Source organism: Sus scrofa, chromosome 4 (assembly GCF_000003025.6).
Source record: "Sus scrofa isolate TJ Tabasco breed Duroc chromosome 4, Sscrofa11.1, whole genome shotgun sequence".
Taxonomy (NCBI): domain Eukaryota; kingdom Metazoa; phylum Chordata; class Mammalia; order Artiodactyla; family Suidae; genus Sus; species Sus scrofa.
This window is the reverse complement of record NC_010446.5, coordinates 101,997,013-102,014,349: the sequence shown is the minus strand read 5'-3', so window position 1 is coordinate 102,014,349 and position 17,337 is coordinate 101,997,013. Positions and strand designations below refer to the sequence as shown.

Sequence of the window (17,337 nt, the reverse complement as noted above, 5' to 3'; positions counted from 1 at the left end):
TGACTCTTCCCCATGCTATTTGCTGGTGATACTGGTAACAATGGGAACGTATGCTCAGGATTGATAAAGGGCCACTGATCATTTCTCAATAGAAGATAGTCACAGGCTAATAAGGGAAGTCTACTGAGATGAGGTCTTGAAGTCATAAAGGGGTTATCTGACCAGGAAAACAGTTACATGCTGGGTTCAGGAGATATAAAGGTAAAAAGGAAGGAAGGTCTTTACCCCATAGGAGAGTCCTGCTCAACAAAAAGCTAACAACAGGTAAATGGCTCATTTCTGATTTGTGTGATAGATGCTACACTGGAGATGTGCAGAAGATGCCACAGGGCCCTGAGCAAGAGTACCGAATACACCTGGAAAGCTCAAGGAGGATTTCATCGAGGGCCAATTATTTAAGCTTAATATTACAGAGCAGTCAGTAGTGTTCCACCCAGACAAGGGGCGAAAGAGCTTTCTTAGTAGAGTTAACACTATACACAAAGACTTGGGAGTATGGAAGAGAGGCCGTGTTCTGGGAACTGAAAATAGTTCAGGGTAACTGGAGCTCAAGGTGCAAGATGAGGGGGCTGGGGATGGACAACATGGATATTTAGTCCATGTTAGGTCTTTGGATTTTATCTCATGGGCTATCCTGTGCCTCTGAACTCCTTTCCTTCCTCCTCCTGTTCCTGAATTTGAAAAGACACAAAACCAGAATATACTGTTCTTTCAAGTCTAACTACCACATGTCCACTTTCTAATCCTTTTTATTAGACTGTCCTTGGACCACTGAGGTGAGATCAAACCTTCCTCATATCCTTCTCCTTTACTGGATCTGGAATCAGCACCTACATTTAGATTTCTTGGGGTATTTTGTTGTCCTGGGATATTCTTAATGGAGGTCTGCAAATTGGCAAAAAAAAAAAAAAAAAAAAAAAAAAGCCATCATTCCAAACTTGGCTTTAGATGGTACAGTACATATATCTACATGATGAACTGGCTGTCACTGGGGTTTTTTACAAGGGTTTGGAAGAACAGGTGTCCAATGGACAACTGACTGGAGCTGAGTTAAAACTGTTTCTTACCCAATGGGTCCCACCTCGAGGACCCTGTCCCCACCTGGAGTCTGAAGAGGTCGCAATGGTGGTTCATAAGGAGTGCTCACTGTCTCAAGAAGTGCAATAATAATCCTAGATAACACAAAGCAGGACTGACCAAAATATCAAGTTCCCTTGCATTTGACTGGAAGAGTCTAATTTTAACTCGGTAACACTAAAGCATACAAGAGGCAGCTTAGCACAGCAGTTAAGAGCATGAGGTCCAGAGCCAGACGGCCTGGGTTCCCATTGCAACCCTGCTGCTTTCTGGTGCAACCTTGCCACGTTCTGTAACCTTTTCACGCCTAAGTATCCCCACCTATAAAATGGAGATAATAATACCACTCCCTCCCAATCGTTACTTAATACACACATGTTGATTAAAGACAAAATATTTCAATCCAGGAGAGAAAATACAATGAAAGTGCATGGACGGTTGGGCTAACTCAAGTAAAAGAAACCCCACCATCTGCTCAGGTTGTGATCTGTAACAAAAGAAAACATTCTTTTTTTCCATGTAATTTTTGTATTATGTAGTTTTTTAAATTTTGTGGGGGTACAGCTGATTTACAATGTTGTATTAGCACCATATTTACAGGAAAGTGGATCAATTATACATATATCCATTTTTTCCTCTCCCCATAGGTTCTTAGAGAACATGGAGTTACACCCCCCTGCACTGCACAGTAGGTCCCTGTTAGTTATCTGTTTTCTATACGGTAGTGTGTGTAGGTTAAGCCCATTCTCCTAATGTATCCCTCCCAGAGAAAACATCCTTCCTTCACTGGAATGCAAAGCTCTGTCAGGCCTCTGGCTCTGCACTGAATGTGGACAGACCTGTATGTTAGCGAATTTCATTTCTCATTCTCTAAGAACCCGAAACGTGTCCCTCAAACCTCCCCAGGCCTCATTATCTTGCAGATATTTCAGACTCCAATATGTTAGCCATTAAACAGACGTCACTCTGTTAGATGACACCATCCCTGGGCAAGAGCCATAGATAATAAAACAACTGCCAACTTTCTCTGGCAAACCCACATGGCCAAGAGGACAATGGTGGAAAAGATTCATGACGGTGGAGAGAGAACAAATAACAAGGCAGAGAAAAATGTTAAATGCTGGCTGAAAGACCGTAAGCCGGGGGACATGAAAAACTGCGATGGCCCAGATGAAGAGGAGGAGTCTGGCAGGCGGCTGCTGCCGGAGTCCAGTACAGAGCCAGCTACCTGGAACTGTAGATGCGGCGATGCCTGCAAGGGAGGGCCGCACTGATTACTCCCAGAGATCTGCTACAGGCACCCAGGCCAGGGATAACAAGAGAGTATGCAAAACCCACAGGGGCTGCTGAGACTGCCAGGAAAGAGCAGGGTGAGATTGGCTGGAAAAGTAGAGCCGGTGGCTCTAGGGAGGACACATGAAAACGTAGAAATTGAACGTGAGGGAGACACTTGGAAAGTCGTGCTGGTTGAAAGCACGCAACTGGTCAGCTCGTTGACTCTAAGCTTGCCTTCTGGAGCGACAGAGCGTCGCAGGTGGACGGGGCCAGGCTGTCTGCTGACTGGCATGCGATGCCCATCACAGGACAGTGACGTCATTCTCTGGATGCTGCCATTGGCTGGATTTGCAAATTCTGAAAGCTAGTACCTCACTGTACGTGGTTTTACCATTAGCACAATGGGAAACACTGTACCAATATCAGTCAACTCAGAGGTAAAAATAGAAAGCTTGGACCACTAAATGGAGTGGTTATTACTATTTTATACCTATGATTTGAACACCTAGGAATAAATACACGAGGCTGAACTACATGAAATTGCTAATAATTTACCATTTGGACCTACAACTACGGTAATTTCATATGTCCAGCTTAATAGCCAGATAAGGGTGTAGGTAAAATTTGAGAGACTTGGTTATACTAGAGAACTCCACCAGCAGATAATCACTGAGATCCACCCCGCACTTTGACTCCCAAAGAGAAGCTGTTACTTTAGGATCTAAGCAAAGATGAACTGGCCTGGAGCTAATCTCTTTTCCTCTTCCCTCCTTTCCCCCTCTGCCAACTTTCGGCACTCGAATTCCTCATCTCACAGTCCTCTTCTTGGCTGCACACTTGTCTTCACTGGGTCTTGGGAGGAGGGGTTGGACCTTGACAGGGGTTCCTGTCTGTGCCAAGGAGGTGATACGTCACTCTGTGAACATGGCCTTGGGACAGCAGATGCTTAAGGGGGGAGGGAAATCACACACAAAAAAATCTTTACTCCCCAAATTTTCCCCACCACCAGTAGAGATTCCTTCCTTTGGGTTAAGTTTTGTTAAGTATCCTCTTCCAACAAGTAAATACATCCATTCCCATAATGCAGTGAACGGCTTCAATTTGAGATGACCATGCCCTGAAACACGTAAAGGGACACAGGGCACCAAGAAGGACAGCCACTGGCCACATTCCCAGTAAACAGCACTGCCTGCTGGAAAGACTCTGAGAATTTGCTTAGACACAGAGTACCTCCTACACTTCATCCTGCGGGCCCTACTATTTGTTTTTTTCAGTGAGGGGCAACTTACGAAAACTATTTTCCCATATAAACCAGCCTTCCCATAATACAAGGCCTGCCACCGGCCCTTTCTGAGAATCCCCAACTTGTGGAACTGGAGTGTCCTGGTTCAAGCCTCCAAGGGCAAACTCCATAAAGACAAAGACATCCTCCCCCCAAAATGCAGCAACTCCCTGGGCTACAGAAGAGCTGCTCCAACAGGGACCTGTTGTGGGACCAACAGCAGTGGTTCCTGGGGTCCCAGGCCAGTAAGGAGCATCTGGAGGAAACCCTGTCACCTGGAAGGGTCCCCCTGGCAGCTGTCTTAGATGCGATGGAAGCTGGGAGTTACAGGTGAAGCCCCAAGTTCAAAGACAGGATGGAGGTTGCTTGCTGACAGAGAAGAGCCCAGAGTCATACACTCCATAGCACTTCTGAAACAAGTTCATAGACCCTCCGCTCCACAGACAGGTCATAATTTTAATCCTTTTCTCTTTATTGTGTGCATTTGCTTTGGAGGAAGTCCCTGGGAATCATATAAAATTTCCCTAGCTTACTCGGGCTGTCTGTAAAATCCTGGCAGCCCCTCCTAACAGGGACAGGGTTACCCTCTAGATGGGAGCTAAGAGACCCTCAGAGTCCTCTCTCCTTCTGCTCCCCTGTGTAGCCCCCTTTCAAGTGCAAGATTTCTGGCGCAGTAATGCTCCCTCCAGCTGAGCACAGTGGGCTCTCCAGGCATGTAAGACCTCCTGAGGCTGCTTCTTGACCAGGAGGCTCAGTGCGAAGACTCCCACTTCTCTTCAGCTCATGACTTCCATCTGGAAAGAGCTGCCCATCAGAGCAGCCACCACCAAAGATGTACTCTGACCTTTCATTTTGCTGCTGAGAGACCTTTCTCAACCAAGTATCTCTCTGCTGGGGTTCATCCTCTGAGACGCCTTCTTTCCAGACGTCTCTGGAACTTGCTGGGTGCCCTCCTCCAGGGAGCCAGGTGGCACAAATGTGCCCCCACTGTGCAGAGCCAGCTCAGATGGCCTGAATGGCATGTGTGTCTAATCGATAGTTAAGCTAAAGTAGTGTCTTAGAGCAGCGGTCCATCTCAGATTTGAATCAATACTGCCCTTAGTCTTTCAAGCTAAGATGCACTCTTTCTTCCCTTCTTAATTTGTGTCCAAAACGAGCTCCCAGCCGGCACTCTACCTGAATCGCCCTCAGTTGGGATAAGGCTTTCTCGCTCCACAGTTCCTGGTCTTTTAACGTCTCTGCCACTCATCAACCCTGTTTCATGTTTTGTAATCAAATGAACAAACTATGATTTTTACTCTATATACTTGGCGCTACAGGAAAAAAAAAAATCTAAGACTAGGTACAGCCCTGTTTTCAAGGAGCTTCATTCTAGCAGGGGGCAGGTGGGGCCCAAGAACACAGACCACAAGACAAAAATTCATCTCAAGCTGAGGGAATCTATTTTCCCCAGGGAACAGGAAGGTAACACTGTCTCCTGAGAGGAGAAAATGCCCAGGGTAATGTCAGATATTGTGCCTGATTGAAAGTAAACATATATTGACCCTTCCACCCAAACCATACTTTGGCCATGTAATTCGAGAAATCTAGAAGGAAGAACAACTTGGAAATAACCAATTTCCCTCCCGTTGCAGAGATAATGCCTAGAAGCGAAATCTGTCAGTGCTTTCACTCCTAAGGGACTAGAAATCGACTACTCTTCTCCAGACCAGGAACACACACACACACACACACACACACACACACACACACACACACACACACACACACACCCTTCAATGAAGATTTCTAGTCAGAGACATAATTACATACAAATGAAAAATAGCAGCTCCACAAGTAGAGGCTGAAGAGTGGTGACTCTCACACATTCAGTGTGTGGCTGACACTTCCTAAAGAAGCAGGAGGAACTGTGATGCGCTCTGATGATGGTGACACTGGGAACTCACTGAGACTCCTGTTAGGGTTTCGAGAAGGCTCAGTGAGCATCACCGCTTGTCCTCATCTAAACTCAAATTCCAAGAAAAACCTAGGGGCCTGATGAAATGGAGACCAAACTATTGATAAAGGTGTCTGGAGATCTCAGCGCAGGCGCCAAGGCTGAATGAGCCGGAACGCCCCTGAAACAAGCTGGCTCCCCAGAACTGCAGGCTCCTCCCCTGGGGCTGACCACACAATGGAGAGGGCCCAGATGGTACCCGCTCTGCAGGCAAGCAGGCCCTGGTGAGTTTCCTTTCCCAGACTCAGCAATCCCACCAGTCACCCTGGTTCCCACCGGGAGAAGGAGAAAGCCATGGGACTGGAAGCCGGGAGTACTTCTCAGGGCTATTTCTTTTCATCCAAATAAGAACAGGACCTAAGTGTCCTCACCACAGCTGCCTCAAGTTCTCCTCGACACTCAGAGGATGCTGCTGTCAGCCCAGCCGCCCTCTGAGGACACAGTAGTGACAGGCTTACGGGCCCAGAGGGACTCAGGAGAGGCAGCTCAAGAGGGGGCAGCGGGTGGCTGGGTCCTGCCCATCGTTCTTCTCACATCCCTTCTGGAGCCTCTGGATCTCTCCGGGGTGGATTGAGCTCGACAAACCTGAACGTGTTTTGGTTTGCGGTCTGGCAAATTCCATAACTCCAAAGTATTCCACAAATGTTTTGTGTTCTATAAAACCAAAAAACACTGGCCAAGCACGTCCCCCCCCCAATTTTTAAGCCCATGTGTTTTTAAAGGAAATGTAATCCGTATGTTTTGGGTACATTTATATGCAAGTCATCAAACCATGCTTGTCTGTATGAGTCATTTGATGTCTAAAATGCATAGGGAAAAATCACAGATTTATAAGTACTCTGCTAGCACAAGCGGGCACTAGATGAGGCACCGGTTGGAAGGTGATGAACTAACTAGATTCTGATGTTGGCACAGACCACTTGTTCCCAAAGATTTATAAATAATCCTCTCTATCCTTACCCATCAATCTTTCACATCTGCAAATGGACATTAATGATTCTTGCCCTCATTCTGCAGGCAGCCAATGAAAATTAAAGCATGGCTGTGAGGTAATTTTGAGCTTTTTAAAGAGAAAATACAAGGGCTTCTGTACTTGCCCCCCCCCCCGATTGATTTTGGTCTATAACTTCCCCAGAACTCTGGAGGACAAAAATGGTTTTCTACCTTTTCCTAACTCATCCTTGCCCATCATGCACAGGGGACATCCGTCTCATCATGTCATAGTTTCACCTGCCAGGGAGGTTCAGCCTGACTTCCTGTCCTCTCCTGGGAACTCCAGATGTGCAGGAGTATAGGAAGTAAGTGACAAAGTCATGGCAAAGACTACTACATAGGCAGAAAATACAGGCTGATTTATTTGGAAAAGAGAAGGTTCTGGGTCCTTGACTAGTATCTTTAAGTAGAGGAAGGGTTTTTAGGGGAAGAACTCTATTCTCCAAATCTGTTGATGAAAAAATAAGCCAAGTTTAAACAATTAGCATGATAAAGCCCCAAATGCACAGACTTTGATGCCTTGAGTTTTCATCCTTTCTCAAGCATTTCTATGTGACACTAGGAAAGCTATTGAAGCTCTCAGAGCCTCATTTATAAAATACAGGTTGCTTTAAAGATGAGAAAGAATGTAAGTAAATACTAGGCCTGGAACTCAATAAGGGTTCAGCCACAGATAACTTTTATAATCACTGATATCACGTAAAACAGCCTGCGGGTTTTACTAGGACGTAAGGAAGAAGTTCCATGTAATCAGAAGTAAATAAATAAGCAAATTAATCAGGCACAGAAATGGCTAATGAAGATCCATAGTTCTGCTTTCCTGGAGCTCGTACAAAGAAGAGCAGCCCACCAGGCAGGACAGACAAGTTACTGTCTGTCCTGAGCGGTAAGACATTCACCAGCCTTAAGGCAGACACTGGTCAGGGCCAAATGATGTGTCAAGGTCACTTCTAGCCCAGTAAGGAGACAGGAGAACCTCCGGACTTGAACTGAGCTGTCATCATAACTTCCCAACCAGAGGCAAAAGCTCAAGACACATGGTCTTAGTCTCAAGATGAAAGTCTGGCTCTAATTCCCAGCACCACAAGCTCGAATGCTGGTTAATCCAGCCTCTTTATACCAATGCTCTGTTCTAAGTCATGCTTCTGAAAAACAAGGAAACCAATGGGAGGACAAAGCAAAGGGGGAAAAAAGAGAGGAAAAAAAATAAAGCGGTTTTTGGAGTGGCATGAAGAAAATAAACAGATACTAAACGCCACTAGAGCTACAGAAGGAAAGAAAAAGAAAGCAGCTGAATAACTAAAGTGAGGAGCATTGGTGGTGATGTCTAGAGCAGAAATTCTTAACTTTTGGTCATGGATGTTTTTGAAAATTTGAAGAAAGCTGCAGACCTCTCCCCAGAAAAACATATACCTGCTCATCCACACACAATTTTCCTTTCAGTATGTGGGAACCCACAGAACTCCCGGGATCCATTCATGGATCCCAAGCTAAAGATCTTAAACACCCTAGAGGCTTCTTTACAAAAGGCCAGGTTCTATTTTGAGCTCCCAATCACCTAACAGGGTTCTCAACAAGCCCCGAAGGCAGAGCCCTGAAAAGGAGGCAATAGGAAACAGCACACAGGCATGTGTTGTGACCTGGACATGGAATAGGAACAAACTGAGAAGAAGGGGACTGTCTATCTGAAATGGAAAGAGTAAGTCGTCTTTCTTCACTGGCTAAATTTTGGAAGAAAAGGCCTTTTGTAATAATTTTAAACAAAGAATCATTAACAGGGAAGCATCTGGCCTGGAGTCCATAGCCTGAGTTCTAGTGCAGCTATACCCCTAACTAGTTGCTTGACCTAGAACACATTACTCAATCTGTCATCTTCAAACTGGAAGTTTAAGTGAATTTTATTTTGGCTTGATAGATGTGACCTTGAAACATTCTGAGGTAAATAAAATTTTAAAGAAATCTAAATGTATATTAAATATAAGTCTCAGAATAAGTGCTTTCATAATGCTGGAGAGGGTGTGGGGAAAAAAAACCCTCCTACACTATCAGTGGGAATATAAATTGGTACAACCACTATGGAAAACAGTATGGAGGTTCCTCAGACAACTAAATTTAGAACTACCATATGATCCAGTAATCCCACTTCTGGGCATATATCCAGACAAAACTATAATTCAAAAAGACATATGCAAAAAAAAAAAAAAAAAGGGAGGGGGCGTTCCCTTTGTGGCTCAGCAGGTTAAGAACCTGACTAGTCTCCATGAGGATGCAGGTTCAATACCTGGTCTCACTCAGTGGGTTAAGGATCGGTGTTGCTGAAACCTGTGATGTAGGTCGCAGGTGTGGCTTGGGATCTGGCATTGCTGTGCCCGTGGCGTAGGCTGGCAGCTGCAGCTCCAATTCAACCTCTAGCCTGAGAACATCAATATGCCACAGGTGTAGCCCAAAAAAGCAAAAAAAAAAAAGATACACGTACGCCTATGTTCATAGCAGCACTCTATTCACAACCAAGGCATGGAAACAACCTAAATGTCCACTGACAGATGAATGGACAATGAAGATGTGGTACATACATACATGGAATACTACTTAGCCATGAAAAAGAATGGAATGATGCCATTTGCAGCAACATGGATGAAACTAGAGATTATCATACAAAGTGTAGTAAGTCAGAAAGAGAAAGACAAATTCCATATGATATCACTTATATGTGGAATCTAAAAAGTGATACAAATGAACTTATTCACAAAATAGAAACAGATTCGCAGTCATAGAGAACAGACTTGTGGTTGCCAAGGAGGAGGAGGGAGGAAGTGGGATAGACTGGAGGTTTGGGATTAGTAGATGCAAACTATTATATTTAGAATGGATAAACAACAAGGTCCCACTGTATAGCACAGGAAACTATATCCAATCTCCTGGAATAGACCATGATGGAAAAGAACATTAAAAAAGAATGTATATACAACTGAGTCATTTTGCTGTATAGCAGAAATTGGCACAACACTGTAAGTCAACTATGCTTTAATTTTAATTTTTTAAATTTGAAAATTTTAAAAAGTGCTTCCATAAATCATTTTGCAAAGAAAATGATCACTACACACAACTGATTTTTAGCATAATCTAGGTTCTAATACAATGTGCTACAGTTCACAAAATGATTCTAAGTATAATCCTAGACAGTTGATCTGAAAACTCTTGCAAAGAAAACAGCAATGATAACTCCTGACAAACTCCATTATTCAGATGTTTAAAAAAAATGGCCCCAAATTAGGAAAATGAACACTAAAGCAAAAGTTACTGCAAAGTCTATGTGCTTGTAAGACACATGTCATATTTGCTATTTCAGCATGGTTTCTAGAAAATGCAGTTTTCTGATTGATGAACCTTAGTTACATCTGCTTTCCCTGGCAATTTCAGCTCTTTCCTCTCAGTAAATAACAGCTTCTAGATTTTATATAGGAAAGATTCAAGATAGAAGCAGAATTAACCAGAAAAATACCACAGTCCCTGTTAACAACAGGAGCAAACAGTCCTATAAACGTTAGCAATTCCTAAGTGTCCCACTATATAACAACCTCCTAACAGTGATGATGTTGGGTCATCAAGAAGGGTGGTGCTCGACAACCTCTCTTTGCTAAAGCAGAAAACACCTAAGAGAGGCTGGAAATATTTCCCAGGAGAATTGGTCAATTTTTATTTCATTTATTTTATTTTGTTTTATTTATATTTTATTTTACTTTGTCTTTTTGGGGTTGCACCCATGGCACATGAAGTTCCCAGGCTAGAGGTTAATCGGAGCTGCAGCTGCCTTCCTAAGCCACAGCCACAGCAACACGGGATCCGAACGGAGTCTGCAACCTACAGCACAGCTCACGGCAAGGCTGGATCCTTTAAGCCACTGGGCCAGGCCAGGGATTGAACCCATATCCTCATGGATACTAGTTGGGTTCGTTACCACTGAGCCACAATGGGAACTCTGAAAATTGGTCAATTTTTTTTTTTATAATTTTTTTTTCCCCACTGTACAGCAAGGGGGTCAGGTTATCCTTACATGTATACATTACAATTACATTTTTCCCCCACCCTTTCTTCTGTTGCAACATGAGTATCTAGACATAGTTCTCAATGCTATTCAGCAGGATCTCCTTGTAAATCTATTCTAAGTTGTGTCTGATAAGCCCAAGCTCCCGATCCCTCCCACTCCCTCCCCCTCCCATCAGGCAGCCACAAGTCTCTTCTCCAAGTCCATGATTGAAAATTGGTCAATTTTTAAACAAAGTTTTAGCTTTTAAAGGTAATAATTTTCTGAAAAATTCCTTTTCCACAATTCCTTATTTTCTGATGATGAAAAGTAAAATGAGATGTCACTATAGGTTTCATAGCCACATACAGACACTTCTCAGAAAAAGCTGCAAACTTTTAATGGCAATAAATCATTGTAAAATAGAAGTGACTAAATTACCAAGTATGACACAGGGAGAAAAACCCCATGAGGGATTTGATCTGGTGATTTACAGGGTGTTTGGATAACAAAGAATTTGGATAATTCAACCTTTGGGGGGCAGCTTTTTGATTCGTGGATCAACTAGCCACTTCTTGTTGCTTGAGTCAAACACAGTTGCCTAGCATGCAAGCGTTCTCCAAAAAGCAGGAGCCAGAAGCCATCCACTGGACTTGGGGGTAATAATGTAACAGAGAAAAGAAATGTCGGTGAGTCTCTTGCTCAGTTTTCTTACCTGTTTCTTCCAGAATCTCTGAATCCTTTAGCAAAAGGGTTTCGGTCAATTTTTAATCTGGTGATCTGGAAACAAATATAAAAAACGTGAACTGTATCTATGTTGACCGGCTTTTTTGGTTGCTCCTAGAAAGTTAATAACAATCAGTTAACAACAGCTGTTGTTTTTATTTAGTTTCCTTTCAGTTTGAGATTTAGATTGAAGTTGATGTAGGACTTGGGCCTGGCACACAGATGTCTGACCCTACCTGACCCACTTCTCCTAAAAACCAAGGTTTTCCTGGTATATGACTCTATAAACTCTCTTCTCTCACCTTCCTTTCCCAAAATGCTAATAAATCACTTTCCCAGACAAAGGTATCAAAATGGAAAACTGGACAACGGCCACCATGGTACATCACACACAGGAGGCAGTCAAAAAGTGCCTCTTGAAGGAATGAGTAAATGAAGGAATGAGCAAGTGAGTGAATAATGAACAAATGGATTCAGTCAATCCAACCAGGAAGAATCAGACCACCAGACAACATGCCTCAGTCCGAAAGAACCAAATAATTGACTGTGTTTCCCGTTTTACTTAAGTTGTACCTTTCCTGCCATTAGGGATTGTTCATTTAATAACCTAAAATAGCCTTGTAAAAGATACAAAAAAGTAGCAAGACTTTTGTCAAGGCTGTACCCCCAACTCTCCCCCCCCAAATCTACCAACGTGGGACAGAATGGGGCAAGATGCAGTAAGCTGGCACCCAGTCTCCAAGTCCCACAAGCAAATTGGAAGGAACAAGGCAGCACAGGTTGATAAGGCTGCACAAACCTGGTGCACACAGCTCTGTGACCAGGTTGGGTGGGTCCTTAGGAGTCATCTGGCTCAGCCTCCACTCAGCGCAAGAGTCACATCTGATCTTGGTCCCCTCACGTTCTGCAATGGCGTATACAATACCCTTGTGCCTCCAGACCAGAACAAGCCTGACCAACAAATTCCATCTGTGCTCTTGTGTTACCACCTTTAGCCTTTGTCATGGGAGGCATTTTGATACCTTCTGTCCAAACCTGATGTTAATGACTCACTACAGGCAAACAATAGAGAGTTAGGGATGAGGGCTAGGGAGCTCGGGAAAGGAGGGCAGGCACTCTTGGTGGATGGTCATTCCAGAAATAAAAGGATCCCTGTTTTTACAACCATCTTCCCATTTCTGATCATGGCAGAACATATCCCTAGGACGGCTGAAGTTGTTTCCTCTGCTGCAAATCTCTCCAAGTCCCTCTTCTGTCTCACTTCATCAGAGTGGAATTTCCCAAAGCCACAGTCTAAAGGTCTTTAAAATGCAATGTGAGATTCTGACAAGCAGACTCTGACTTGAAAGTACCAAAGTTATTTCTTTCCCCCCCTAAACATTCTTGGCCTCTAGAGCGGCACACTAATAATGTCGCACTAATAATGAAGCAAAAGCAATTTTACATCTATTTTATAGACCAGAGCAGGAGCCTGAAGCTTTGGCTTTCTAAAGTCTAGTGTCTGCCCTGTGAATATTGTATTGAGTTTAAAGACTGTCAGTGCTTTTCTGCTTTTGACTTAAAATCAGTTTTTTTTTCTTCTTCCATAATCCACAGCAATAAACCACACACCATATTTTCTTTTCAAGTTGGGGTTATAATATTTTATTTTCTCTTTCAAGTCGGCTTATCCTGTCCACCTCATTTATGATAGGGGCTTCTGATATATGGTTGTGCTGCCATGTTTGGGGGGCACAGACCCCTGTAAATATAATGACACTCTATTTCAGGGGCCTGGGAGAAATGGCTGAAAACCTGTTTCCCACAGCTCCCTGTATCAACAGGCCAACAGGTCTGCATGGAGATTTAATAGACAAATGCCACCAGCAAATGTTAGGAAACACAACACCTCCATACGTGTTTGAAAGCTTTTAATGTCGGATTCAGAGAGCTTTATGAAGAGTGGGATTGTGCTACTCATTATTCATTTATTATCAAGAGCCTTTTGTGTGCCAAGCACAGGTGACAGAGTGGTGTACGGTCAGTATATGGCGGTGTATCACCTACGCCCCCCGCCCCCGCCCCCCTAGGAAGTTTATAATCTTAGGAGAAAAAAGCAGACATATCCATTAATGATTACATTGTGAAACAGAAAGTGATAAGGTTCAAAATAAAGGAAAAGGACCCCCAAGAACTTGGAGGAAGCAGTAATTGCTCTGAGCTGAAGGGTTCCAAGGCTTTACCTTAGAGGTAACAGGTAAGCTAAGCTGTGAAGGATACCTAGGATTTTAATGAAAAATGAAAAAGGGGGAGAGAGAAACAAGGCAAGCATTTCATAAGGAAGGTCCTGGGTAAGGCACAGAATTGAAGTGGGAAAGAATGAAGCATTTTTAATAAACGCTAAGGAGTCCAATTTGACCAGAGCACAGGGTACGGGAAGAGAAGCAGCGGGAGAGAAAGCTGAGAGGCCGGCCTGAGGCCACATCATGAAAAGCCTTTACTATCCTGCAGACATTTAGATGCCCTTTAGGTAGAGGAGAGCAATTTTAGCTACATAAGCCAAATTATGACCTCGGTTAAGGCTTGTGCTGACAACTTTGGCTATGTCCACAAATATCAAGGGTAACTGGGACAATATTTTAAAGGAATAAATCAATGTATTCACAACCTCAGTAATTCTGCACTTCTAACAGCCCCCACAGTTCTCCTATCAAGAACTACCTGGTAGGAGTTCCCGTTGTGGCACAGTGGAAATGAATCTGACTAGGAACCGTGAGGTTGTAGGTTCGATCCCTGGCCTCACTCAGTGGGTTAAGGATCTGGCGTTGTCGTGAGCCATGGTGTAGGTCGCAGACACGGCTCAGATCCTGCATTGCTGTGGCTGTGGTGCAGGCCGGCAGCTACAGCTCCGATTAGACCCGTAGCCTAGGAATCTCCATGTGCCAAGGGTGCAGCCCTAAAAAAAAGAAAAAGAAAAAAAAAAGGCCACTTGGTAGACCTATATCTCATCTTCTACAGTACAGAAAGAGATGCAAGTGACAGATTTGCCATCCTATGGAAGACAAGGGTGTGACTTAAGGTGAACGCTCATCAGAAAAAGAAGTAAAAATGCCCCCCTTCCACTGCAGCGGGCATGAGAAAAGAGGAGACAGACAAAAGAGAAGCCAAGCAGTTAAGACTTACATATGCCTCAGCTCCCCTCCGCAAACCAAAATCCAGGGTGGGGGTGGGGAGACTCAGAGGAACACTGACAGGGTGACCTCTGGGGATGACAAATGTTGCCTCCATATCAGCAAACAAAAGAGGCTTCGGCCACCACTGCCCTGATGGTGCACCCTGAGGGGACTCAGGATGGAGACAAATGGGCTGCCTGCCACTGCCACTAAGCCCTCAGCCACTGCAGCCACCCCCAATGGTGCACCCAGAGGGGACTCAGGAAACAACAGGATTCTGGCCCTAGATAGCCAAGGGGCACAACGAAGGAATGATTTCCATGAGCCCAGACTCTTGCATCTTCTCATACACAGAGAAGCACTAAATGCAATGCCTTTAGATGAACGGTAAACTGTTTTGGCCGCGCCCACAGTATGCAGATGTTCCCAGGCCAGGGACTGAACCCACGCCACAGCGGTGACAATGCCAGATCCTTAAGTGCTGGGCCACCAGAAAACTCCCGAACAGTAACCTTTTCATGTTCCAATTACCTGGCTTTTGTTGCAAACCTCCTCTATTTCTAAGCTCCTCCCTTACCTCTTCAGAGCTGTCCCTGAGAACTCTCTTTAGTCTTCATTTCTGTCCACCAAATGAATCTTAATTCTCAACTTCTAAGCTGTCCCCTTTTTCTTCAGTTGCAATCTCCATACACACACAGGGGTGGCTGCATCAGTACAAACGCTGCAGGAAGAGGCCTGCGTGAGAATCCCCAAGCCTTCCACTGCCCTCTGTAGGGGCTCAGGGACTCAGAGGTCCCCACACGCCATGTGGGGGAAGGCAGGGTGACCCCAGCACAGACGTGCTGCAGCCTAGGCAGGAGCCGAACAGGGGACCCAGATGAGACCCGAGGTGAGGCCGGTCAGCAGCCTGAGAGGCCCAGGAGGTCCAAGTGAGGTGAGAACACAGAAGCAGGTGGGGGTCAGCAGTCTCCTGCCAGAAAATCAACACAAGAAACCCAAGGACCAGCCCACACCTCACAGCAGAGGCCAGGGAGGCCCAGAGAACAGCACAGGGGCCCGCGAGCAACCGTAGTAAGGACCCGTAAACCCCATTGCGTCCACCCCTCCCCACGTGCACCTACAGGCCCTCTGGAAGAGCAGGGGATGCTCATTTGCTAGTTAATTTTCAACGCTACCCTACAATTCTATTTAGCACCTAGGCCCAAACAGGGCTTTCCATCTCCAGCTCCCACTTCGACCAGGTATCGTTGTCTCTGGACCAGTCTACTCTCAATACTCTGCCAACTCATCTCCCTTCTTCCACTCACATCCCTGTCCAATCCCTTCTTCACACCCAGCCATCACAGTCATCTTTCGTAACACACCGTTGGAGCGCTGGAGCGTGTCCTTTGCGTCAGTGCCTGTCCCTATACCCAGAATTCAATCCAAACCCCTTGCCTGGCCCTGCAGGACCTGCCTACCTCTCCATCTGCACCCACACTTCCTGGATACGGGTCCACAGGCTCCAGGCCAACTGATCTGCCCTCAGCGCTGGAAGATGCCAAGCTCTTTTCCTGCTCAGACCCTTCACACGCACTCCCCAATGAGACTAAAATGCTCTCCTCTCTGCTCTTCACATAGCTGATTCCTTGTCTGAAGTCTCCGTCTCAATGCTCTCTCCTGAGAGAGGTCTTCCTCGATCACCCCTCCAAAATAGGGTACTCCTGCCACTTTCTTTACAGCTCTTGAATTCCATCTTTGCTCCTAACCCAGGTGGTAATTATATATTTACTTTGTGTTTACATTTTTACTATCTGTCTCTCCCCCCAGACTACAACTAGGAGCCCTGTCTAGTTTATATACCATTTTCTTAAGCAGAACCTAATATGACACGCTATTCATGCTCAATGAATATCTGTTCAGGGAGTTCCCTGGAGGCCAAGTGGTTAAGGATTTGGTGTCATCACAGCTGCGGTGCAGGTTTGGTCCCTGGCCCGGGAACTTGCGAATGCCATGGGCATGGACAAAAAAAAAAAAAAAGAAGAAGAAGAATATTTGCTCAGCGAATGCATGGAGTGAATGAGTGAAGGAATGAATGCATGAATGAGGGTGCGGGAAACGGGAATCACCAGTCCCAAAGCGGTAACAAGCTTTAGAGAACACAGACCAAACAACTCCCTCAATCCTGTTTGCTCTCACCGTAGACATTTCAGACCAGAGTCTTAAATGTCCTTCCAGTTGGAACAAGGTCTATTAGTAGCTTCCGCTGCAGCTAAAGCTATTCTACAGCCGTCATATTCAGACTTGTTCCAATGATAATGAGGTAACGGGGAAAATACAGAGGCTGTGGACGCATTTTCCTTTACTGATTTTATTTCCATAACTGTACACTGACTGTATATGGTTACTGAGTCATTGAAGATCGTGGCGCCTAAGGGAGGGGCTGCGGGCTTGCCACCATTCATTTTCAACATTTTCCCGCACTATTTTGCCTGGTAACAGAGAAGCAGTTAATAAATGAGGTGGCCCTCACAATGCACAGTGCAGACATTAAAAAGCACAACCTACAAAGAAAGTGAAATCTGACTATCCTGCGTATAATTTTCCAGGACCGAGGCTCAAAGGACTTCCCTTATTAGCACGCTCTTGAGTTCTTCTTCTTTTTTTAAACCATATTGCTTGAAAAGTGTTCCATCGGGATAAAAAAAAATTTTGTAAGCTAATATGAAAAAAAAAAATCTGCACTGATTTGATTGGAAAGTTAGAGCAAAACGAGCTCCATAGTTTGGGATATAATGAGTGGCCCAGAAATCCTATTGGATTTGCTCACACA

General features: G+C 44.8%; 1 protein-coding gene across 1 annotated transcript in view; it reads right to left on the bottom strand.

Moving 5' to 3' along the window:
* TBX15 (T-box 15) overlaps window positions 1–17,337 on the bottom strand; it is a 113,390-nt gene that overhangs the window by 17,931 nt on the left and 78,122 nt on the right. The window contains 1 exon segment of the mRNA XM_001926903.7: window positions 11,363–11,427. Coding sequence (XP_001926938.5) covers window positions 11,363–11,427 — 65 coding nt within the window.